General features: G+C 41.4%; 1 protein-coding gene across 1 annotated transcript in view; it reads right to left on the minus strand.

Annotated features, from left to right (window-relative positions):
- LOC138947744 (acid-sensing ion channel 5-like) overlaps nt 1-26,095 on the minus strand; it is a gene marked incomplete at its 5' end in the record, with an annotated part of 69,537 nt that overhangs the window by 24,329 nt on the left and 19,113 nt on the right. Inside the window, 3 exon segments of the mRNA XM_070319293.1 lie at nt 9,414-9,512; nt 13,949-14,100; nt 14,448-14,574. Coding sequence (XP_070175394.1) covers nt 9,414-9,512; nt 13,949-14,100; nt 14,448-14,574 — 378 coding nt within the window.

Raw genomic sequence — 26,095 nt, forward strand, 5'->3', positions numbered from 1 at the left:
GAGAGAGAGAGAGAGAGGGAGAGAGAGAGACAGAGAGAGAGAGAGAGAGAGAGAGAGAGAGAGAGTGAGAGGGAGTCAGAGAGAAAGAGAGAGAGAGAGGGAGTCGGAGAGAAAGAGAGAGAGGAGACAGAGTGAGACAGACACACAGAGAAACACGGAGAGGAGGGAGTGAGAGAGAAAAAGAGAGAGGAGAGAGAGAGAGAGAGAGAGAGAGAGAGAGAGAAAAAGAGAGAGAGAGACAGAGACAGAGACAGAGACAGAGACAGACACACAGACAGAGAGACAGAGAGATAATCATTGTAAGCAGACAAGGTCACTGATAGTGAGATGCGGGCGAGAGATGGGGCAGCGACATCATTTGTCTGGTAAATCGAGTAATCTGGTATAGTCCGGATTAAAAGTATTGTAGGATTCTTAACCAAACAAAGACCATGCAAGTCACAAATAAGTAACTGTGTACTGTATTCAGTCGATCAGTTTGTGGGGAATATAATATACATAAATGAAAAAAAAGAAAGAGTGGTTGAAAGCCCGAGGGATATGTGCATGTGAATTCAGGAAGACCTCTAAATCAAAAACCTCCTTTTTTAACCGCTCATGCGATCGACACCTGCATCAGTAGAAATGACATAACACAAAAAAATACGCAAGCAAAACAACCTGTTCAGCCACGTTGTGCCTATTATATTCTGAATGTTCATATTTTTGTTGTATTGGTATCATACGTATTTGTCAGGTCGATTCTGAAGGTACCCCTATTCGGCGGCGGTTACGTGACCCCTGTTAAAGAAATAATAGATCAGAAAAATGTGCCAGATAGTCAAGTGGGGGGCTTTTGATGGCATACACATTTTGAATGAATTGACACGGGAGTGAATGCTTTAGTTGGGGTACGAAAATGGGTGCAATAATTGTTTTGCCGAGTTTACATTGTAATATTCTGCATCAGTAGAAATGAAAGTGTGGATTGCTGTACAGGCCCCGAAATGACCCGGAAGAACCCTTTTCCGACCGTATCCCATATCTTTCAATCTGCAGTCTGGCGACAGTCAGTGAAACATCACTTTCCACGTCCGTTCAACGCAAATGCAAGTCAGAGCGACGCACGCAGCCGTATCACAATCAAGACATAGATGTCCAATATGTTACCATAATACGAGAACCCGAACGAAGACTGATGGAGCTGGAGAGCCGTATATCGTCATTTCTCAGAACTGCGGAACACACAAGGGTATTGGCTGATAACATCGCAATTTTATCCTCCCAGTGGTGCACTCGACGTGTGCAATCGGACTTTATGCCAAATATTTCCCAATATCGAGAACACATCCGTGTCAGGAAAGTTGGGGTGAAGTGGAGGGTCCGAAATGTGATCTGAATGCTGCAATTACTAGCGATAACAGACAATAATGTTGTCCACCTTCTCTCTTTTGTTGTTGTTGCTTTTATGCGAATAAAAGATTGTGTTCCGTTCGCCGGTGGTAACCTTGCTTTGGGGGCTTCCTGTGGGTGTGAAATAATCTGAAGAAATAAGACACGGTTCAGTATAACCAGGAACAGCGATCCAACTGATGTGATCACTGAGAGCTTTTCATTGTGTGGGGATTTTACTGTTTCACGCATCACATCCAACCCTACCCACACGGGTCAATCAAAACACCTTATCGATAGCAGAATGCGGCTGCCAGCTATTGCGGTTCTTAACGAGCAATACGTGACACTAGAGTAATTGTGCTCGCTGAAAATGACTATTTGCCCAGGTCACTCAGCTTGGCCGGGAGAGATGACGGGAGAGTTAGGCAGTTGAGGTTTGCTACTGCCTCGTAGCTAAATATCATGGGTCATTTTACATGACATGACCACAGAAAGCTCAAATATCCCGTGCTCGCGAAAAAAGTATGGGCCTGTATGTACTGTACACAGTGTAAGAGAGAATTCAAAAAAAGTTTGAGTTGAATCATTTAGAAGCCTGAGTATTCGTCAAACGGTACCCCCTCCAACCCTTAACACTTTAACCACTATCCCAAGCCTTTCCTCTACCTATCATTCCTCTAGATTTGCTTTGCACAAAAAGTAAAATAAAATGATTTGTGAAATGTAAACAAAAAATATCACATAAAAAATCACACACTCAGAAAAATCCACGTTTATATGATACTGTCAGTGGAAAACTATTTCGTGAGTGTCAACTGAGGTTTTGGAATCATATTCCAAACGGATAGATTCTGCAGACAATTTAGACACAACCAGAAATACTTATTTGAAAGCGCTTAATCATTACTGGCAAAATATCAAAGGAATCGAGAATCAGATCATTGTGTGTAAAACGATACTGCTTGAACAGTTTCAAAACACTGTAATGAAAAAAGAGAGAGAGAGAGAGAGAGAGAGAGAGAGAGAGAGAGAGAGAGAGAGAGAGAGAGAGGTTGATTGAGACGAGTCTCATTCCACTTCCATTAGAATTGCTCTCAGTAAACAACTCTCTGGGAACGGGAGTTTAATAAACCCTATCAGATAGCAGCAATACTTTAAGATAAATTACAGGTATTGTGTTTTCAGCATAGCTATAGGGTCCGATATTTAAACGAGACAAGTATAATGCCGACGAGTCGAAGACGAGTCGCATTATGCTTGTTTGAGTCTAAATATCGGAACCTATTGCTACGCTGTTATTCTGACATAATATTCTGTGTTGAAAACATGTTTTTGTCAGCACCAACTTCCAGAATGGTCCATTTTGCTTTCTGCAGACGACGGTTTAGTGCGCATATCCCTTTGCGCATGTATACACGGAAATCACAGAACATTAAAAAACCAACGGACATGTATACGGAGAAGACACGACATAACCGGATGTTTGGCATTACGTCAATATGCCCGGTTTCATATGACGTCACGTATCATGCTTGCTTACGTATTATTCTATGTATTGGTCAAAAGTCTGACTTCTATTGTGGATGCTGATTCGCATGATGAAGACAGCGGTAAATCTGTGGATGATAAGAGAACAAGGATTGTCTCAGAAGAAAGTCAACGACTAAATGTTTCAGACTCGTAACTTCATGTCAACGTTGCATACAATGGACGTTGCATATAGCGAAAGGAGAGTTTGCTGATTATGTGCTAAGGCAAAAAAAAAAAAGAGAGGTCTGTTTACGGTAACATAGGCACACAAAAAATAGGGTCGGTAAATCGGGATTTTTTATTTTTTTTCTCTCCAAAAAAACATATTTTTAAGTTATTTTGCCCAAAAAAACAAAGACTATTTTATTTATTTATTTTATTTTATTTATTTATTTATTTTTTCCAAATGCCAAAAAAAAAGAGTCTAGGGTCGCGCGAAAAAATAGGGTCGGTCGGGATACCGTAAATAGACTTTTTTTTTCCCTAAACATTGGAAAGACCGTCTGCTAGGATGCAGCTACTTGAATTTTGCAAGGTTTGTTGCCGGCTAAAGAACTGGATTTTACACAGAATGTGTTTTATGTCCGGTAAGACAAACCTCGGCAAATTGCATCGTCTGTCGACCAGTCACAGAAGCAAACTTGCATCGTCTATCGACCAGTCACAGAAGCAAACTTGCATCGTCTATCGACCAGTCACAGAAGCAAACTTGCATCGTCTATCGACCAGTCACAGAAGCAAACTTGCATTGTCTGTCGACCAGTCACAGAAGCAAACTTGCATCGTCTGTCGACCAGTCACAGAAGCAAACTTGCATCGTCTGTCGACAAGTCACAGAAGCAAACTTGCATCGTCTGTCGACCAGTCACAGAAGCAAACTTGCATTGTCTGTCGACAAGTCACAGAAGCAAACTTGCATCGTCTGTCGACCAGTCACAGAAGCAAACTTGCATCGTCTGTCGACCAGTCACAGAAGCAAACTTGCATCGTCTGTCGACCAGTCACAGAAGCAAACTTGCATCGTCTGTCGACCAGTCACAGAAGCAAACCTGGTCAGGTATGCATGTGCTTTAAACACGTCGAAGAAACCGGAAACATGCGTCTTTGTTATTGGGAATATGAACGTAATATGGCCCGTTGTTCGGAATAGGGCTGAGTGAGTCTATCCAATAACAACCCCTGAATCCCCCCCCCCCCCCCACGTGTCTATCAGAATAGCAATGTTACAGAATATTATTGTTTTGAATGTGCCTACATTGTGTTTTTCTCTCCTTTTCTGGTATTGTAGCTTATTCTTGTTTAGTTCTTTGTACACTTCCTGACGTGCAAACAGTGACAATTAGTTTAGACGGGCGCAGTGACGAGGTGGTAAGACGTCGGCCTCCTAATCGGGAGGTCGTGAGTTCGAATCCCGGTCGCTGCCGCCTGGTGGGTTAAGAGTGGAGATTTTTCCGATCTCCCAGGTCAATTTATGTGCTGACCTGCTGGTGACTTAACCCCCTTCGTGTGTACACGCAAGCACAAGACCAAGTGCGCACGGAAAAGATCCTGTAATCCATGTCAGAGTTCGGTGGGTTATAGAAACACGAAAATACCCAGCATGCCTCCCCCGAAATCGGCGTATGCTGCCTGAATGGCGGGGTAAAAACGGTCATACACGTAAAAATCCACTCGTGCTAAAAACATGAGTGAACGTGGGAGTCTAAGCCCATGAATGAAGAAGAAGAAGAAGAAGAAGAAATTAGAAATATCTTAACATTACACACATTCCAACGTGCGAAACAACGGCTAGGCGTACACTTTGTTCTTTACTCATCGCTCATCGCAATTCAAGCAAACAATAATTACCATTTCATTTGGAAACAGCAAAGAATTAAACACGTAGCAATAGCACGCCCAGCTTATTATGGTTTGTGACACTTAAACAATTATTTATAAAGAAAGCATGCAGGGACAGGGAAACATCAACAGCTTAATACAAGAATAGTTAAGTGGTGATCATATACTCATACATTGCTACGGCGAGGACAAATACTGTACGTCACCCTTAAAGCCAACACTGCAGTAGAAAATACAAATACACCTCCGTACATCGTCAGCACAGACAGCACAAAAACAATAAGCGTTACTAGGAACGATTGCCATATTGAATGAATTTGTTGTGATGGACAAAGGTTAAGTGTTAAGTGACTCATTAGTTCTAGAACATTGGAAAAGTAAACATTGACTGTCACTGTTGTAACAATGTGACTCCTGAAAGGTACTGGATTTTTTTTCCTTGAAACTACAAGAATATGTTTGTAACAGACCTCCCCCCCCCCCCCCCAAGCCTTTGTACCCCTCCCCCTCTTTCTCTGTCTCTTGTTTGCTCGCTCGCAATGTGTGTGTTAACTTTTATTTCAAATAAACGTTAGCCTTGGATTGAAGCAGTCAGGGTGGGACAAAACAAGAACATGACAGAGTGGCGCACATTAATTCAAATATGATTAACATCAACTGTACTCTTGCAAGACATTCAATTATCATTCCTCATCAAATAGAGGTTCAAATCTCACCTTGACTTCCCGTAGATGCTAAGCAGAATACAAATACTCAGTTTGTGAAAAGCATGAACAAACCAAAGAACAATAGTTCAACAATAGAAAAAGCTTACGTCGTATGATTTTAAATATATGTTGCACAAAAATCCAAAATGAAATAGAGTGCAAACGTTCCAACGTTATATATGTTGCACAATAAGAACAAAAGAACAAAAGAACAAGGGTGCTAAGGCATAAGAACAACAAGCTCTGTCTAAACAAAATTGTCTGATTGATACTCTTCTTAAAACGATCAAAATTTATCTGTCATACTGAGGTGCATTTAAATTAGGTAAAGTCGTGCGCCAGAACACAAAGATAATACTAATATTTGCTTAACATTTTTCAGTAAGATTTTAAAGATTTTTTCGACGGAAGGAGATCGCGATTTTAAAACAAACACTATTTTGAATAAAGGAAACGTTACTGTACCTTCAAAAAAACGTACCATATACAAAGAATGTCACATTTGTTAAAGCGCTTTTTCACACTTTCTTGGCAAGCCCGCCTTTAAAAGCACCAAAATAAAGGCGTCGTATCCAAGTATATCTCTGCTGAACAGAGACTAGATTTGTTTAAAAAAGATAAGTTATAAATATTAACGAGCCTGCTCGTCATTAAAACAACAGTATGTGCTTTAACTGCAGCATATGAACCACTGACGATACGGAAAGTGAAAAAAGAGCATGTACAACACATATAAATTGTCACATCCATGCAAACAAAACAAAACTTGAGTGGATTTCAGATTAGCTAAGCGTTTAAAATAAAACAATCTGATATATGTATCATTGCAGTAGTTTTAACACATCTGGACTGGGTGGCCGAGTGGTAACGCACTTGCGCTCGGAAGCGAGAGGTTGCGAGTTCGACCCTGGGTCAGGGCGTTAGCAATTTTCTCCCCCCTTTCCTAACCTAGGTGGTGGGTTCAAGTGCTAGTCTTTCGGATGAGACGAAAAACCGAGGTCCCTTCGTGTACACTACATTGGGGTGTGCACGTTAAAGATCCCACGATTGACAAAAGGGTCTTTCCTGGCAAAATTGTATAGGCATAGATAAAAATGTCCACCAAAATACCCGTGTGACTTGGAATAATAGGCCGTGAAAAGTAGGATATGCGCCGAAATGGCTGCGATCTGCTGGCCGATGTGAATGCGTGATGTAGCCTATTGTGTAAAAAAAATTCCATCTCACACGGCATAAATAAATCCCTGCGCCTTGAATATGTGCGCGATATAAATTGCATAAAAAAATATTAAAAAAATAAAAAAATCCCTGCGCTTAGAACTGTACCCACGGAATACGCGCGATATAAGCCTCATATTGATTGATTGATTGATCTTTGCATTCTTGTGTTTCTGAATAGAAAATTGTCTTAATTGATATACTACAAATAATTGAGTTGCGCTTTACCAAGTACATGAAAATGAAATACCAATCAAACGGCGTTTTAAGAAGCACCATCTCTCCACACATATAAAAAAAAATAAAAAAAAAATTCTTACTGCTACCTGTGAAATTTTGTGTGTGTGTGTTGAGGATTTAATACCATCAGATTTTTTTAACACTAAAAACAAAAGAAATCAATATAATTCAAATTTCGCACAGAAAAGTCAATCTATTGATTGTGTGTATGTGTGGAAGTAGAGGGATGGTCATATATCCCATTTGAAATCCCACATGGGCAAAGCTGTGAGCAGTTTGTTTTAGTAAAGGACTGTTACTTTAAACCAGTTGCCATTGAAGCTCAAGTATTCATGTTTTAGAGAGTACAAATATTGGCCATTTATTTGATTGGTTGGGGCCCAAGGACTGTTATGCCGGGGTGGAAGTAGAGATAAGCGCCTACTTCCCAAGAAATGCTCCATATGGCTTCGTGTCTCCAAACACCTCTGACAGTCAAATCCAGCTCCTGGCCTTCACGTGGCGGGCCCTGTCTTCGACTAACAGGAGAAGGGATGCAGGCGGGTCACTGGCGCCTTAAAACCAGCTGCTTCGGGCAGATGGGGCTCGTTAACCTTGGATGGTCGCTCATCTAGGAGAAGGACAACTCCGATTTCAAAACCCGCACTGCCTTGTGTGCGCCTTGGGAAAGGCAAAGGCTACGAGAAGGAAAACTTCGACGTCAAACCCGGGTAGAGTGGACTCGACAGCCCAGCAAGGCAGCTACTCTTGGGGAGGAGGCAACCCTGAGTAAGAACCTCAACCACCGAAGACGGAAGACAGCAGCCAACTTGGCGTGGGGAGAAAATCGGCTGTCTACGCTTCCACGATAACATGGCCGTGCAATTATACATCGAACGCAGAAGAAGAAGAAGAATTTGATTGGTTATACTGGTGGACATACACGTGCAAGAATAACACAACTAGGGTCAACACAACTATGGCTTCATCCTCATCGTTTCAGCTTAGGTTTTCTTTTACTCTTTGTATACGCTTACTTCTGATACCAGCCTTAAATTAAGTTTTGTGCTTTCATCATGATTTTTGAATGTATAAGGCGTAATAATAAGAGTATTCTTTATATCAGACGAGACAAAACTCACGGAGGTCACTCACTGTCAACACAACAGAAAATGAACAAAAAAGCAAGCTACAGGATCATGTTGCTTTCTTGGGAGCAAAATCATCTACAGAAAAAAGGACACATGTTTCTCAATTCAGAGTAGGCAAACACTAACTGAATTGATTTAGATGGCAGAAGCTCACCCCTGTAATTAAAATGTATATTAAAAAAAAATCTCCGAAGAAAACAAATGAGAGAGAGAGAGAGAGCCGAGCAGACAAGGGAAACAAGATATTTTAATGCAGGCAGATGGGGACAGGGAGTGTTCTATCCTTCTATCAAAGGATTTTATTGTATAAATTGTTTACATATTGTATACAGCAGTGTTGCTCTCAGACCCAGAGGACGATAGGTGAGTTGGAGCTTGATTAAAACTAAGTACAGGTCCAAAGCGACGTCGTCATTACAATTTGTCGTAACTCGTTATTAGACAGCTCTTTTCGGGAGAAGGCCCAAACTGATTATTCTTATTTTGAAATAGTGTTTAAATGTGTACCTGGTATGGATAGAAAGATAAAAGAATGTTAAATCGTGTATTGTCGTTCGTATTTTGGAGAATATTTCTCATGGAGAATAATTTACTTAAGTCTAAAGCACAAAATCATCACAATCGCCAAGAATCGAGTAACGCCAACATTCCAAGACGACGACGAAATGCCCTGGCTTAGTCCAGTTAGTAGGAACATGAATGGTACGAAGACCTCTTATATGTCAAAACAATTGGACAGTCGACTGGCCAGAGGTCAGAGCAATGCATCAAATAAAATAGTATGCGTCATTGGCCGGAGACCGAGACCTGAGAACAACGCTGGTCAGATATTAGCTACACTTCATTAAGGAAACTAAGCCAGTAAAACAATACGTGCAGAGGATTCACCACAGTTTAGATCCCTAACTAAATAAGTTACATTACGAAACTAATGTCAGGCCCTTTCGGCAAGAAAGTAAGGAAAAACTGCAACAAATGAAACTAAAGTAGGAAAAGAACCCTCACACAAGATGAGCTAATACAAACAAAGGACATTTCAGTGTTCAGTGCCTGCGTTAATTTCAATTGACATGCGTACAACGTGTCTGTTTTAGTCTTGAAACTAAAGCAAAAACGCCACACACAAAACAAAAACATCAGTAGCATGTGGGGTTAGGGTTGCTTGTTCTGACCATCTAAAGCCACATTGCAATTTATGCCTCTAAACCATATGATAGAAAGGGTAAACATTTCGTGTTGATTAGCGGGTATATTGATACATAAAATCACTTGGGGCGTATACAGGTTGAATGTTTTAGGGAAAAACATGAAAGACGAAGATAGCGCACACAAGAGCAAAAACGGGAAGTGGAAATCAAAGCATGCGCATGCTCACCACGTGTTTGTCAATTTCCACTTCCACCGTGCAATTGGAACCGATGACGAAACCACGTGACTGCGGCAAGGGATCCTCATTATGATCGTGCAGTACAACCTGTCAATAAATAGTCCCATGAATAGTAATTAAAAAACAAATAGACTGCCAACGTTACAAAATTCAGAATAAAAAAACAACCAAGAAAGGTAAGTTGTTGGATTGTTTAATTATTGACAAAGCAAAACGTTACGTTCACAAAGATATCGACCCAGCGGTCTTGTCAGTGCACAGACAAACACTAATTACACAACAATTATCTTGACGAAATGTTCAGCGGCGCTTGCAGTGAAGACACAAGCGAATGATTTGTTCCCCCATTAATAATAGTTTGACACTTTGGCTATAACGTATTTTTGCCTATCAACAGTACACGTGACTCTCCTTAAACAATTGGAAATCGCTCTTTCACGAACAAAAACACAATGAAAACATTTCTGCATCAATAAATACACGTGTACTCTCCCCCGGACAAGTTTTCAGAATTTTACCAGAATCAATATTTTCAGAAACAAGTGTAACAAGTCGCGTAAGGCGAAAATACAACATTTAGTCAAGTAGCTGTCGAACTCACAGAATGAAACTGAACGCAATGCAACGCAGCAAGACCGTATACTCGTAGCATCGATCAGTCCACCGCGCACGGCAAAGGCAGTGAAATTGACAGGAAGAGCGGGCTAGTACTTGCGCTGAGAAGGATAGCACGCTTTTCTGTACCTCTCTTTGTTTTAACTTTCTGAGCGTGTTTTTAATCCAAACATATCATATCTATATGTTTTTGGAATCAGGAACTGACAAGGAATAAGATGAAAGTGTTTTTAAATTGATTTCGAAAATTTAATTTTGATAATAATTTTTATATATTTAATTTTCAGAGCTTGTTTTTAATCCGAATATAACATATTTATATGTTTTTTGAATCAGCAAATGATGGAGAATAAGATGAACGTAAATTTGGATCGTTTTAGAAAAAAATATTTTTTTTTACAATTTTCAGATTTTTAATGACGAAAGTCATTAATTAATTTTTAAGCCACCAAACTGAAATGCAATACCGAAGTCCGGGCTTCGTCGAACATTACCTGACCAAAATTGGAACCAATTTGGTTGAAAAATGAGAGCGTGACAGTGCCGCCTCAACTTTCACGAAAAGCCGGATATGACGTCATGAAAGACATTTATCAAAAAAATTAAAAAAACGTTCGAGGATATCATACCCAGGAACTATCATGTGAAATTTCATAAAGATCGGTCCAGTAGTTTGGTCTGAATCGCTCTACACGCACGCACACACGCACGCACACACGCACACACACACATACACCACGACCCTCGTTTCGATTCCCCCTCGATGTTAAAACATTTAGTCAAAACTTGACTAAATGTAAAAAGACATGAGTGTTTCAAAACCTTCATTTTACAATGATAGATCAATATGTAATATGTTCAAACACGGAGACTGCCTTGCGAACTGAAAAATCAAACAAACTTGCATCGGTCCCGCATATTCATTATTTGTTAAAGGGACGTTAAAAACCTGCAACCAACCAACCAACCAACCAACCAACCAACCAACTAACCAACCAACCAACCAACCAACCAATATGTATAATCTTCTTATTGCCCGGTAAACATTTGAAGCAATTTTGAAACAGGCCATTAAAAGATTTTTTTCTTCTTGCAAACAAACGGGTACTTCAAAAACAACACAAAACATTCCTTGTAACGTAAGTGATAAAATAGGAAAATGCAATTACTTTTGAAACACAAACACACAAGTTAGGTTTCTTCGGTATCTGTTTGCCCGGCCTAAACTGTCAAGAATGTATCATAACCGTGGACTCAACGGGTAGCAGTGTTCTATCTTTCTTTATCAGCCTTCGCTGCAGGTAATAAGTGATCAGATTTGATTATTGGTTCCAACAGCCTCAAGTTATTACAGCGAAGGAAAATAAAAGCACAAGGTTCCAGAGCTACAGAATTCCAGGGCAGAAGATGTACAGCACTGGTACGTGAGAGTTATGTACACGTATGAAAAAAAGGTGTTAATTAAAAAAGATGTGTTCTTGAAACAAATGCAAGATTTAGGGTGACTTAAAGGTACTGTGCTTGACACTTCAATGTGCACTGAGCCCTCATAGCTTTCAGTCATGCCTTAGGCATCTACCCATTTGAAATTATACCAAGTTTCATTGACCTTCTTGCAAGGAGTCAAAAACTGCAATTTCTTACGAATTAATGTTCATCCTTGTTCGGGCAGGACAGCGTGGTCCTTGATCAGGCTCACAGCAGGTCCCACACGTGAACTAATTACGTCAAAAGTTTACATGGAAGGCTATTAGTATTTGCGAGAGGGAAAATATCTGTTTATCTTGGGTACTTTACGTCAAGTCATTGTGTTTGAATACGTAAGATAATGGTAAAACACGGTATTTGAGTCCATTTTGGCATACCGCACACAACCTTTTGCCCCAGAACGTGATCGCGTGAAATGTTAATTACTTTTTAGCGACAGCAATGCTTTGACCTGCACTGCATCTTAGAAAAAAACACCTCCAAACAAGGTCCGAGTACTGAGATTTTTTCTCCTAAAAATGTAGAGCGGTTTAACGGGATTAAACATCCTTATGATAGAAATGTCTCATTGTTCATACCACCATGTGTCCTACACAAGTACGTATTTATAGGTAAGGCCAAAAAAAATAATAGGTGTGGTTACGGTAACATAGCCACAAAAAAAATAGGGTAGGAAGGTAGGCAATCACTTTTTTTATTTTTTATTTTTTTTCTAATGTGTACAAATTAAACCTACTTGACAGGGAAATAAGTGTGCGACTCGGGCGCTTTCGCTTTCATTGCGTTTTCTGCACTCGTTTTCTTGTGTGTTTTTTGTTTTTTTGACAAATGTAATAAAAAGTTATAGGGTCGGCCCCTAAAAATAGGGTAGGTCGGGTTACCGTAACCACACCTATTTTTTTTTTAGGCCTAAGCAAACTTCAAACATGTTTCTATTTGTTTGTATTCAGCACGGAAGGCAACAAGTATTAACATCTATTCACAAAGAACGCAAACTTTTATCGCTGCAACACATGTTGCAGTATATCAATTAACTTTGTAATCTTGATCAAAGCGTAAAGAATTTATTTGCGTTGTATAGCGGTTTCTCTGAACTATACATAATATCATCGAGATGCTTTTAGGATGAAAAGTAAAAGGTCGCTTTCATCATGCGATTTATCTTTTTTATTTGCTATCGGAGCCAGCACTTTCTTTTTGTACACATGCGGTTATGACTGCATTCGTCTCAGTTCTGGTCTCTAATGCGATACCGGCCCAAATAGATTAAAGGCAGGGGTCTGTTTCAGCATGAAAAACTACGTATTCCGTCGGAGAGAACTCAATTCAAATAGATCTGACCTAACTGGTAAATCACTATCTATGTACTTTCTGTGTCGTATAAATGAGTTTGAATGACGTTATATCGTATTGCATTTGCCTATAATTAGATTTAGGCCTGTATAATGATGCAGGACTTAGCCTCTAGCGGCATTTGATTTTTTCTTCTTTTTCTTCTTCTTCTTCTTCTGCGTTCGTGGGCTGAAACTCCCACGTACACTCGTGTTTTTTTTGCACGAGTGGAATTTTACGTGTATGACCGTTTTTTACCCCGCCATTTTAGGCAGCCATACGCCGTTTTTGGAGGAAGCATGCTGGGTATTTTCGTGTTTCTATAACCCACCGAACTCAGACATGGATTACAGGATCTTTTTCGTGCGCACTTGGTCTTGTGCTTGCGTGTACACACGGGGGGTGTTCGGACACCGAGGAGAGTCTGCACACAAAGTTGACTCTGAGAAATAAATCTCTCGCCGAACTATCTGTCAATTTTCAATTGAGAGAAACTATCTCTCAATTTTCAATTGAGAGAAAATTATGATTTTAAAAATGGATATTGAAAATGTAAATAGGTGATCAGAGTCGGGGTGCACGAGAAAGGTACCAACCGGGCGGGTGTCAGCCGCGTTATTGGATCGGTTGAAATTGAGATATGTTGTGATTTTAACGAATCGGTCCCCGCGGTATGTTCTCCCCCCGTTTGGGTTTGACCCACTTTCGCTTCGTGCCTCGGCCTTGCAGTTCTCAACGAAGCCACGTCACAGGACCACCAGGCTTTTGCGCATAACATCGACCTGAATACAAAGCAGACAACCAAGCAACATACTAGCCGACCAACCTAAAACAACGGCCACCACTACCATCAACGACGATGCGCGCTGCACGCTGGTAATGCGCGAACCTTGAATCCGTCTGAATGATTCAGCCTGAATGAAGTTTTATCCGTTGCTTTGGTAAGAACAACGAGGTTGAGCACAAACAAACAAACAAACAAACAAACAAACAAACAAACAAACAAGAAAACAAACATCGCTGTCATCATTCCAACCTCCACCAATACCAACGACGCTATGTGAGCTGCACGATAAGTATGGACCCACCTTATATCCCTCTGAATGGTACAGCCTGAAGGGAATATCGTCCGTTGACGTGGTAACGATCAGGCTGAGACCCCGGATGGCGTTACTCACTGGGTTCAACTCTCGTTTCTTGCTGCCTTTGGCTGTCGAGTTCTTGCGCAGTTTTCGTGTATCTGTCATTGAAGACAGAAGCTACAGGATACGCAATCACACAGGATCTATCAAGTTCATACTTGCTACATGATATCACTTGTCATAATTATTTGGATACGAGTATGTCAAGAGGCAGACAGACAGACAGACAGACAGACAGACAGACAGACAGAGACAGAGACAGAAATAGAGAGACAGAGAGAGAGATAGAGAGAAAGAGAGAGAGAGAGAGAGAGAAATCTAGAGAGAGAGAGAAATCTAGAGAGAGAAACAGAGACAGAGAGACAGATGCAAAAAGATACAGACAGAGACAACAAAGACAACCAGATAGAGACAGAAAGAGGAGAAGAAAACAGAATATGCGTACCAATGGTGAAGCAAACCCCCATGTCGGTGACGCGTGTCTGCAAGCCAACGTTGCAGTTCTCCCAGTAAAAGTCTCCCCACGCACACTGCAGTCCTCCGCCCTCTGACTCGATCATCTTCTTGGTGGCCTGCAAGATACACATTGGGTGGGCTGATACAACTGTGAATTGGCTTGGTAGACTATCTTAGCTTTGACCCTTCAAAATTAACGAAAAAAACTCCCGTTTTTGACCGCTCATACGATCGACGCCTGCAGCAGTAGGAATAGCATAGTACACGAAATGCTTTCTTTATTTGGTGTTTAACGTCGTTTTCAACCACGAAGGTTATATCGCGACGGGGGAAGGGGGAAGATGGGATAGAGCCACTTGTCAATTGTTTCTTGTTCATAAAAGCACTAATCAAAAATTTGCTCCAGGGGCTTGCAACGTAGTACAATATATTACCTACTGGGAGAATGCAAGTTTCCAGTACAAAGGACTTAACATTTCTTACATACTGCTTGACTAAAATCTTTACAAAAATCGACTATATACAAACAACATGTTCTGGGTAGATAATTGATCTGACTGTCTCCTCGTATGTAAAAGTTGTCAAGTTTTGCCTGCTATGACTGTTCGTCGATTTTCAATTGGCCCCTTCCGATTTGGGGGGCACCCTTATTTCAGCGGCGGTCACGTGATCCCTGTGGAACCTTTGATCCAAAAGGTGTTCCAGATTGTCAAGAGGACGGTCTTAAATGGCATTGAAAGTCTGAAGGAAAGGACACGCGAATTAACGCTTTAATCGGGTTGCAGATTTTGTCCCAATTTTTGTGTGCTAAGTTTATTAAACCTATGATCTGGGTTTGGTAGACTATTTTAGCTGTGATCTGGCTTTGGGAAACAATTACAGCTATATTCTAACTTTGATAGGCTAAGGTGGCTTTTAAGTAACACATTTGGTAGGCTAATACAACTAGCTGTAATCTGGTTTTGGTGGAGTATTATAACTGTGATCTGGATTTGTTGGACTTATACAACTGTTATTTGGCTTTGCTGGACAATTGCAACTGTGTTCTGGCTTTGTCGGAGAATAGTAAGTGCAAGGCCCCCCCCCCAAAAATAGTCTGTTTACGGTATCCCGACCGACTCTATTTTTTCGCGCGACCCTAGACTTTTTTTTGGCATTTGGGGGGAAAAAAAAGTCTTTGTTTTTTGGCAAAATAACTTAAAAATATGTTTAAAAATTTTTTTTTTTAAATCCCGACCTACCGACCCTATTTTTTTTTGCCTATGTTACTGTAAACAGACTTTTTGTTTGTTTGGCCTAATCTGGCTTTGGATGACGAATACAACTATTATTTGGCTTTGGGGGACTATCAAGACTGTAATCTGGTTTGTGGTTCGTAGGGCACGTAATATAAGCGTTCGCTTGAGTTCGTGTCTTTTTCGTTTCCGTTTTATTATTGTATCATGCTTAAATTGAATAACATTTTGTTTAAACCAATCTGGTTTTAATGAATTATTTCAGCTTGAATCTGACTTTGATGGATCATTACAACTGTAATCTAGCTTTTGTGGATTTTTAAGTTTCGAATCTGATTTCGGTAAACTATTAAAACATATGAAAACGAGCGTTAACTCAATAAGCGGAGTCCGTGGGGGGAAAAAAGTCCGTGAATCATGTCCATGCCCAGTGACCTCGATCGCCCCACACGTGTCAGCCCGGTGTGGTGCAGAGATTTTTTAGATTTTTTTAAATCTCAGCCAGTGTTCAAACTGGGTCATCGAAAGCCAGACAGCGAGATTGGTTAACTGTAGTCGTGCTTTGTCAAGAAAAACACCTGTGCTCTGGCTTGTATGTTCTTCTTGTTGTCAGTCTGCGTTGTCTTATTACACCCCCGGTATAGGGGTGTGTATAGGTTTCGGTCGATGTGTTTGTTTGTTTGTTTGTTTGTTTGTTTGTTTGTTTGTGTGTTTGTGTTCGCATATAGATCTCAAGAATGAACGGACCGATCGTCACCAAACTTGGTGAACAGGTTCTATACATTCCTGAGACGGTCCTTACAAAAATTGGGACCAGTCAAACACACGGTTAGGGAGTTATTGGTGGAATAAAATTATACAAGAACTTATAGAGGGACATCTTAATGGTCAAAGGGAAATAACCATTCTCACTCAGTCACTGCCACCAACTGAGAAGGTTATTTCCCTTTGACGGGGGTGTTTTTCCTACCTCGGAGGAATTTCTTGTTTTGCTTACTTTTAGTCAATTTTAGATTACATGTGTTAAAGGTCCTTGTCTACATTTTTATACTGAAATCGCCATTTGACCATTAAAATGCAGAGTCTATTATCTACAAATATCAACAATACACCCCCTTTCGATCAGGAAAGACGAAGCTAGTGTAGCCGTTTGAAATTCATTGTAGTATTCCAGCGTAGTACTCATAGTAGGATATCCTTATTTGGAAAATGCCAAGCGCAAAACTCCTCTCAAATCCCGTGCATTCCGTGCGTTTAAAAAAAAGCGTGGACAGCGCTCCAGTGTCAAACTGTTGCTGCACTTGTTTGGGCGTGGCTATAAGCATAGTGACATGAATTTGATTGGTCAGTATTTTTAGGCAAAGCACATGTTCTCAGCAAACAGAAAACAAAATATTGGAAGCGTGAGTCACGGCTACCCAAAAATAAAATCTTTTTTTACATCTATTTTATTTCTATAACTTTTTTCCCCATGGTTCATTCATCATCTGACATAACTTTTTAGCTAAATCTAACCATAAGATTATTGAAAAAAAGCAAAAATATAGACTTCCACCTTTAACATAGACGGGGAATGGAGACGAGGGTCTTGGTGTGTGTGTGTGTGTGTGTGTGTGTGTGTGTGTGTGTGTGTAGGTGTTTGTGTGTGTGTTTGTGTGTGTGTGCGTGTGTGTGTGTGTGCTTTATGTGTGTGTGTGTTTGTGTGTGTGTGTGTGTGTGTGTGTGTGTGTGTGTGTAAGCACGCGCGCGTGCTGCGTCCGTTTCAGTGAGTGATTTCTCAAAAAGTTTTATATTAATGAGCACATACAAAATGTGCCCCCCCCCCCCCAAAAAAAAAAAAAAAAAAAAAAAAAAGAAGCATATTTTACAATCTGAACAGGAAAAACGCGCATGATTCATAAAAAAATGATAGCATTGGCGGGGCTCGAACCAGCGACTTCAGGAACTACAGCGCAGCGCTATACCACTGACCTATGCGAATATCTGTCGATAATGGAACATTTAGGAATGCCTATTTTGTGAGATGTAAAACACACGGCAAAGCTCACTGTGCAACCCGACTCAGTGAAAGGCCCGTTGGCAGACTGTGTCGTGTGAATTAGGTCAGTTCGACCGTCGCTTACCCCGCCGCTTTGCACGAAAAGTTGGATGATATCTGCACGGTCTTCCTACCGCCGGCTCATTTTTTTTTTAATAGTTTTTTTTTTTGCTGCAGTCACGCAGGCCATGTCCAGTTATACGCTTTTGAACAAACCGTTATCATAAGACCCCCCGCGGGTTAGGGGGAGTCCCATATTGGTTGGGACGAGAAAGAATTTACCCGATGCTACCCAGCATGTCGTAAGAGGCGACTAACGGTTCTGTTTCTCCTTTTACCCTTGTTAAGTGTTTCTTGTATAGAATATAGTCAATGTTTGTAAAGATTTTAGTCAAGCAGTATGTAAGAAATGTTAAGTCCTTTGTACTGGAAACTTGCATTCTCCCAGTAAGGTCATATATTGTACTACGTTGCAAGCCCATGGAGCAATTTTTTGATTAGTGCTTTTGTGAACAAGAAACAATTAACAAGTGGCTCTATCCCATCTCCCCCCTTTCCCCTATCCCATCTCCCCCCTTTCCCCGTCGCGATATAACCTTGAATGGTTGAAAACGACGTTAAACACCAAATAAAGAAAGAAAGAAAGAAAGTTATCATAAGACTTTGATTTTTCGAAGTCTTGTCGCAATTGTCGATTGTCCTTTTGACGTTTTGAAAACCACGCAGGTTAAGGTGAAAAGAATGTCATTTCCCGAAAGACCCTTATTGTCCCAGTTGGCAATCACAAAACTGTGGGCCTACTCAAACACACGTCATCAAACCGGTAGAAATAATTAAAAACAAACATTACTCAATAATAGTCCTTAATGAAATGTATGAAACTTGTCAAAGCAATATTATTTCAGTCAACCTGATGCTGTGTTTTTTTGTGTGCTTGCATGCGATTAGTCTATGAAGGAATATTAAACGTACGTGGAAACAATTTTATTTGTATAGGCATCATATTTTTTTCAAATTTCTATTTCCTGCCCTGAGGCTTTGTTCCCTCAGTAAACATTGATGCGAGTTTTTTCCAAATCCGTTCTGCACATTTAATTTCCTTGAACACATACAAAAAAAAAAATCATCCGCTTTTGACATCCTCACGGCACGTTTACTTTTCATCAGTGAGTACAAAAACATATTAGAACCTTTTAGTAGGAGAATGACATTTTTAATCACACATTTAGCTCAGATGAATTTCTTTGATGTATTGTTCATGCAATAATATGAGCGGGCGTGAAAAAACGGCGTAAGTTGTCACAGATATGACCTGTCTCACAATGATACAGAATTCATGGGTAAACAAACAAACAAACAAACAAACAAACAAACACACACACAAACACACACACAAACAGACAAACACACACACAAACAAACACACAAACACACACACAAACACACACACACAAACACACAAAAAAACAAACACACACACAAACAAACACACAAACACACACACAAACAAACAAACAAACAAACACACAAACAAACACACAAACAAACACACAAACAAACACACAAACAAACACACAAACAAACACACAAACAAACACACAAACAAACACACAAACAAACAAACACACAAACAAACACACAAACAAACACACAAACAAACAAACACAAAAACAAACACACAAACACACACACAAACACACACACAAACAGACAAACAAACACACAAACACACACACAAACACACACACAAACACACAAAAAAACAAACACACACACAAACAAACAAACACACAAACACACACACAAACACACACACACAAACAAACAAACAAACACACACACAAACACACAAACAAACACAAACAAACACACAAACACACACACAAACACACACACAAACACACAAACACACAAACAAACACACAAACAAACACACAAACACAAAAACAAACACACACACAAACACACACACAAACACACAAACAAACACACAAACAAACACACAAACAAACACGCAAACACACAAACAAACACACAAACACACAAACAAACAAACAAACACACAAACACACAAACAAACAAACAAACACACAAACAAACACACAAACAAACAAACAAACAAACACACAAACAAACAAACAAACAAACACACAAACAAACAAACACACAAACACACAAACAAACAAACAAACACACAAACACACACACACACACAAACAAACAAACAAACAAACAAACAAACTTTCTTTATTTCTTTATTTGGTGTTTAACGTCGTTTTCAACCACGAAGGTTATATCGCGACGGGGAAAGGGGGGGAGATGGGATAGAGCCACTTGTCAATTGTTTCTTGTTCACAAAAGCACTAATCAAAAATTTGCTCCAGGGGCTTGCAACGTAGTACAATATATTACCCTACTGGGAGAATGCAAGTTTCCAGTACAGCATACATGACATAAGACAACAGAGTTGAGTAGCCTGCATTAGAACATAAATAGTATTTGTGCAAAGTCTAAATACTATATTGTGCTAAGTTTAAATAATATATTTAAGCAAAAAAAAAAAAAAAATGTACACCAGTCACAGATACACTGACACCGTGTAATACTAGTCGTATTCTGAAGAGAAGCTTTCAGGCCATTCGATCGTCTGGTTTTAAAACACATCTTCCGGTATTTCTGCAGAAAAAAATCTTTCCTTTGAACGGCATCAATGCAACCATGCATCATTTCTACATCTGAGAGGAAGACCTCGTAAGCGTTGGAACTGAAAGCGTGTTGTTGTTAGGTTTAAACGCTTTGCCCTAGGACCTGGCGGGACTTGAAACGCAAACAGAGTGCACAGAGTTAGAACTGAAAGCGTGTTGTTGTTAGGTTTAAACGCATTGCCCTAGGACCTGGCGGGACTTGAAACGCAAACAGAGTGCACAGAGTTAGAACTGAAAGCGTGTTGTTGTTAGGTTTAAACGCATTGCCCTAGGACCTGGCGGGACTTGACATGCAAACAGAGTGCACAGAGTTAGAACTGAAAGCGTGTTGTTGTTAGGTTTAAACGCATTGCCCTAGGACCTGGCGGGACTTGACATGCAAACAGAGTGCACAGAGTTAGAACTGAAAGGGTGTTGTCATCAGACGTAAAGGGATTGTCTGCGGAAATGAAAAGCTGACTGAGGAATCACATGCTCGACTTGTTGTGTGCTGTTCATTATTCTGCGGTTTGATTTGTGAGGATGGTTCTCTATGAAATAACTGTTCTTCGCTTATTTTGGTTTTTTTACTAAATGGTAATCAGACGTAAGCAGTGGCCTAGCGGATAGGACATCGGCCTTGTAATCGGAAGGTCGTCAGTTCGAATCCCGGGCGCGGCCGCCTGGTGCGTTAAGGGTGGACATTTTTTCGATTTCCCAGGTCAACTTATGTTCACACCTGCTATTGCCTTATTCCTCACGTGGACACATACCAATGATGAACAGGTTGGATGCTGTCTGTTCAAAGTGGGAGTTTTTATTTTATTTTTTAAGAGCCACTAGTGTCAAAATCCCCTTTAAAAAAATTCGAACAAAGACCAATACAATAACTTCTTTTCGATTATGTTTTGTTGCAACCTCTTTTTTCTTTGCTTTTAGAATTAGAATTAGATTAAATTATAATAGATGAAAGGCTGTACGGACTTCCCCAAGTAACATTAAAACCATTTAAATAAGTTATTGAACAGGACATAAGAATACGTTTTTTTCTCCAAATCTCATTTTGCCCGAGGCTGCATGTGTGTATTTTATTGTCAGCGAGAATTGAAAATTCCTCCATATTATTTAATAAGATAATCCAATTTCGTCTCTCGTGTTTTTAATTGGCTTACAATATTTTCCGTGATAAGACTAGCCTTTCAATGAAAAAGAATTCATCTCTGTCTCCAAAAGCGACAAAGCCACTGGTGTGAATCCGTTGGATTCATATATTTTTTTATATCTACACTGTCGACGACCAAGATCTGTTCCTGCTCTGTGTTATATTTGTAATTAACTGGTTTTTTCTCTTTTGGCGTGACATAGCATCTAAGAAAGAGAAAGAGAAAGAAAAATAGAAAGAATGACAGACAGAAAGAAAAAAATAGTATTGAAGAGAAAAAGAATGACATAAACAAAAGAAAGCTTACAAGAAAAAGAAAAACAATAAGAAAACAAAGAAACAAAGGAACAAGCAACTAAACTATTAACAAGCTATAAAACATATTCAGAGAAGTAAAATCCAACAATCAAACACACACAGAGACAAACACGGAAATAAAGGATCACAGAGAAAACACACCACCGTATCTGAAAAGAAGCCTGTCACGATCGGGTGACAGAGACCAAGAAAGCGTCACTCAGTGGAGTGCCTGTTCTGGGTCAATGTATGATAGAAAGCGCCTGTGCGTGATATTGGACACAGCAGAGTTTTTGCTGACAGTGCTCCCGAGCACGGATGTTTTGAAACGCACGAGCTTCACAGTGCAGGTTTCTGCTGTCATAGGGCTGACGGTTTTTTTCGCTGACAGCGCGCACGGGATTTTCAGGGATTGAGTTTCTCGTGTCTTTTTTCCTGCTTGGGGAGGCAAAACTGTGTATAGCTGGACTGGTTTGGTGACAAGGTCAGTCACGTGTATTTGGCTAGGTGGTCTGTCAGAGACTCAAGGACGACACACTTGACACCCAGCGGCAGAAGGGGAAGGACCTAACACACAGTTACTAGAGTATGATGGTTTTTCACCGAGTATCATATTCGGCACTCTAGGGGAACTTCCACAAGTTATTCCTTTCCTCTGCCACGTATTTTGCTGAGGACAAGTCGTCACATTTCCTTCGTCGGCGATGGCTTTCGCATAAGGATTCGACAAGGGGTTCTGGACGTTTTGGGTCACTGTTGACGAACAGAGACTGTTCCAGGGAGGAGGCGGACTTTGCTTCCATTGAGAGTTACAATCATAGGCTTTTGAGGTAATAAATCATTATTTAACGCTGTTGATGAGTCTGTGTTGTGGAATGAAATACTCTCTGTTGTTCTTTCCAGGTTAGCGCATAATTTACTCTCTGTGACGCTAAAATACTAATCTGTATATGGTTTTTGCAGATAGGGAGAGAAGGACGGAAAATGGCTGTTTTGTTGTTGTAAAAAGTCAGTTTTGTGCAGGCCCACGTGCTCGATGAGATATTTAAAGATGACATGTTTTAAGGTGGTGGGTGAGGGGTAGCTGACATGTTTAGTGCACCGATGCTTTCTGTTTGCAGCCTTCCTTCGTTCGTTCGTTTCGTTCGTTCGTTACGTTCCCGTAACATCGGCACGGCTGACTCTGGCGGGAACTGTTGAGGCTACGCTAACCAGGAGACCGGCTAACCAGGAGACCGGCTAACCAGCGGACCGGCTAACCAGCGAACCGGCTAACCAGCGGACCGGCTAACCAGCGAACCGACTAACCAGCATACCGGCTAAGCAGCAGCAGCAGAGATAAAGCTAAGTGCACCATGTCGTACGCACCCCGTTGACCACCGTTGTCTTTTCGTATCTATGATTTCATTGGAGTAGTGACAACGTGGGGTGTGTGACACCTGCACGAACTAGAGCTTTTCGAACAGAACATTCTCATTTCGACTGTATTTACACGGGTTCAGCGTGTTACTATAATTTTCTACATAGTACTGGCATTTTGTCAGTGAACACTGGTTTTTTACGTGTTGAGAACGTAAAAGGAACATATTTTGAGTGAAGGCTCGAGGGAGGTGGAGAGTTTATACATAAACAGGCGTCTGAAACTTATACTTTTGTTGACTCTATTTAATTGTATGCCTGCGAGAGTGGATCGTGGTGTGGTTAGTTAATTAGTAGTAATTAACCGGTTCATAATCACCTTGAGTGATATATTGAAACGTGACACGTGGGGGCCAAGCCGGGATTTACTCAGTTAATTTCTGACTGATAAAGACCCACCAATTAAGGATAACTAAGAGCAGATAATCTCGTCAGTGCTCGACTTATTTTCTGCTTGGTGCTACCCTTTTTTGTATAGTTTTGATCATATACCACACCTTAAGCGATTCACATCTTGCAGGAAATGTAAATTGTAATTTGTGAGTTATTGTATGCGCTAACTGTGATTACTTCCCTTTCCTTTGTTTGTGAATCTTTGTTGTTGTACGTTCAGAGTTTTCCGTTGCAGAGAGCTGAGCGGGGTTAACGGATTTGTTGTTCGTTTTACTCAGTTTTCTCTACATTGTTGTTTTGCATTCTGTAACAGGTTACATTTCTACCGTCTTGTTTTACTTGGATTTTTCTCCATATTTTGACTTTGTTGGAATTTTGGGGGGGAAGGGTCCGAGGACTTCTGTCCTAACCAAGGCTGTGGGAGACACTCTGTTTCACCGCAAAAAGCAGCCGATAAAGTAGGCCACGGCTGTGGGAAACACTTTGTTTCACCGCAAAAAGCAGCCATAAAGTAGGCTACGCGATTTGTTCTACACCGTTTGGATTTTTCTTCTGCATTTTCTGGTTGCTGGATTTTTGTATCCACCGCTTTCATCACCGCGTGTTCTAGCTATAGCTGCGTTAGACTTATTTTGGTAATAAAGCTTTGCTAAAACTAACCATGGCTACAGGGGGATCTCCTACGAGGAGAATAACTTTCGAGACTCCTGGGAGCGAGCAACCGACTGAGCGAGACGCACGCGTTAGAGCCCGAAGCGTTCTAAAACGCTTAGAAGTAGAACGGAAGGAAGAATTTGAGCGACTGACAAGAAAAGAAGAACGTGACCGACAGGACAAGAAGGACGAACTTGACAGACAAGAAAGGGAACGACAGGCAGAACGACAGGCTGAACGAGACAGACAGGAAAGGAAAGAAGAACGTGACAGACAGGAAAAGAAAGACGAACTTGACAGACAAGAAAGGGAACGACAGGCAGAACGAGACAGACAGGAAAGGAAAGACGAACTTGACAGACAAGAAAGAGAACGTGACCGACAGGAAAAGAAAGACGAGCTTGAGAGACAGGAACGACAGGCCGAACTTGACAGACAGGAAAAGAAAGACGAACGTGACAGACTAGACCGGAAGGAACAGGCGGATCGCGATCACCAGCTAGAGCTAGCTAGGCTACAGGCCGAGAAGGGTACGCTCACTCAGGCTAGCGCGCCGACGTTTGTTGCCGACCGTACGAGACTGCCGACGTTCGACGATGACAAGGACGAGCTCGACGACTTTTTACGCCGGTTTGAGCGCATTGCATCTGACCAGAAGTGGGAAGAGGCCACGTGGGCTAGCCGCCTTAGCACCTGCTTAAAGGGACGCGCATTGCAGCTCTACAACGCTTTGGAGGACGACGAGGCGAGAGACTATCAGGCACTTAAGAAGGCGTTACTCCAGCGCTTTAACCTGACTGCTGAAGCCTACAGACGACGTCTGCGTAACAGCAAGAGACTGAGCGGCGAGCTGAGTCATCAGTTTGTGGCACGCCTTAACCTCTACCTGCGGCGCTGGGTGGAGATGGCCGAAAAGGACTGGACCGTCAACGACCTTGCCGACCTCATAGTCATGGAACAACTGATGTCCAGCCTGCGACCTGAGGTGGTGACCTTCGTGCAGGAGCACCAGCCAAAGACTACTCAGGAGGCAGCCGACTGGATCAGAGTACACGAGGACGCCCAGGCGATCTCTGGCAAATCTTCAGGCTCACGGCCGGGAAGCATGGGAGGTCAAGGTTCCTCAGGGACAAGAAGTTGCTCTACCGTGAGTTCAGCAACCAAGAAGGTACATTCAAACAGGTTGTCGTGCCTCGCGAGTTTCGCGAGGGTGTCATGGCAACGGCACACGACTCGATTCTGGGAGGTCATCTTGGCACCAAGAAGACCACGGATCGTGTCTGGCGCCACTTTTACTGGCCAGGCATCTGCACGGATGTCCGACGTTTCTGTGCGTCCTGCGATAAGTGCCAGAAGGTGGTTGCCAAAGGAAGGGTGAGGAAGGTCCCCTTAGAGAAGATGCCGCTCATCGACGAACCCTTTCGTCGGGTGGCAGTGGACATCATCGGGCCCATCTTGCCTGCGTCTGAGGACGGAAACAGATACATTTTGACCATGGTGGACTACGCTACTCGATACCCAGAGGCGATCCCTCTGAAATCGATTGAAGCCACGCGAGTAGCTGAGGCTCTGGTTACTATGTGGTCCCGGCTGGGAATTCCATCAGAGGTACTCACCGACAGAGGCACGCAGTTCACGGGAGGAGTGATGGCGGAGGCAGCACGACTGCTATCACTGGAGCAGCACTTCACCACTCCTTACCATGCTCAGTGCAACGGACTGGTGGAAAGGTTCAATGGCACCTTGAAGACCATG

Source organism: Littorina saxatilis, linkage group LG14 (genome assembly GCF_037325665.1).
Source record: "Littorina saxatilis isolate snail1 linkage group LG14, US_GU_Lsax_2.0, whole genome shotgun sequence".
Classification (NCBI taxonomy): Eukaryota; Metazoa; Mollusca; class Gastropoda; order Littorinimorpha; family Littorinidae; genus Littorina; species Littorina saxatilis.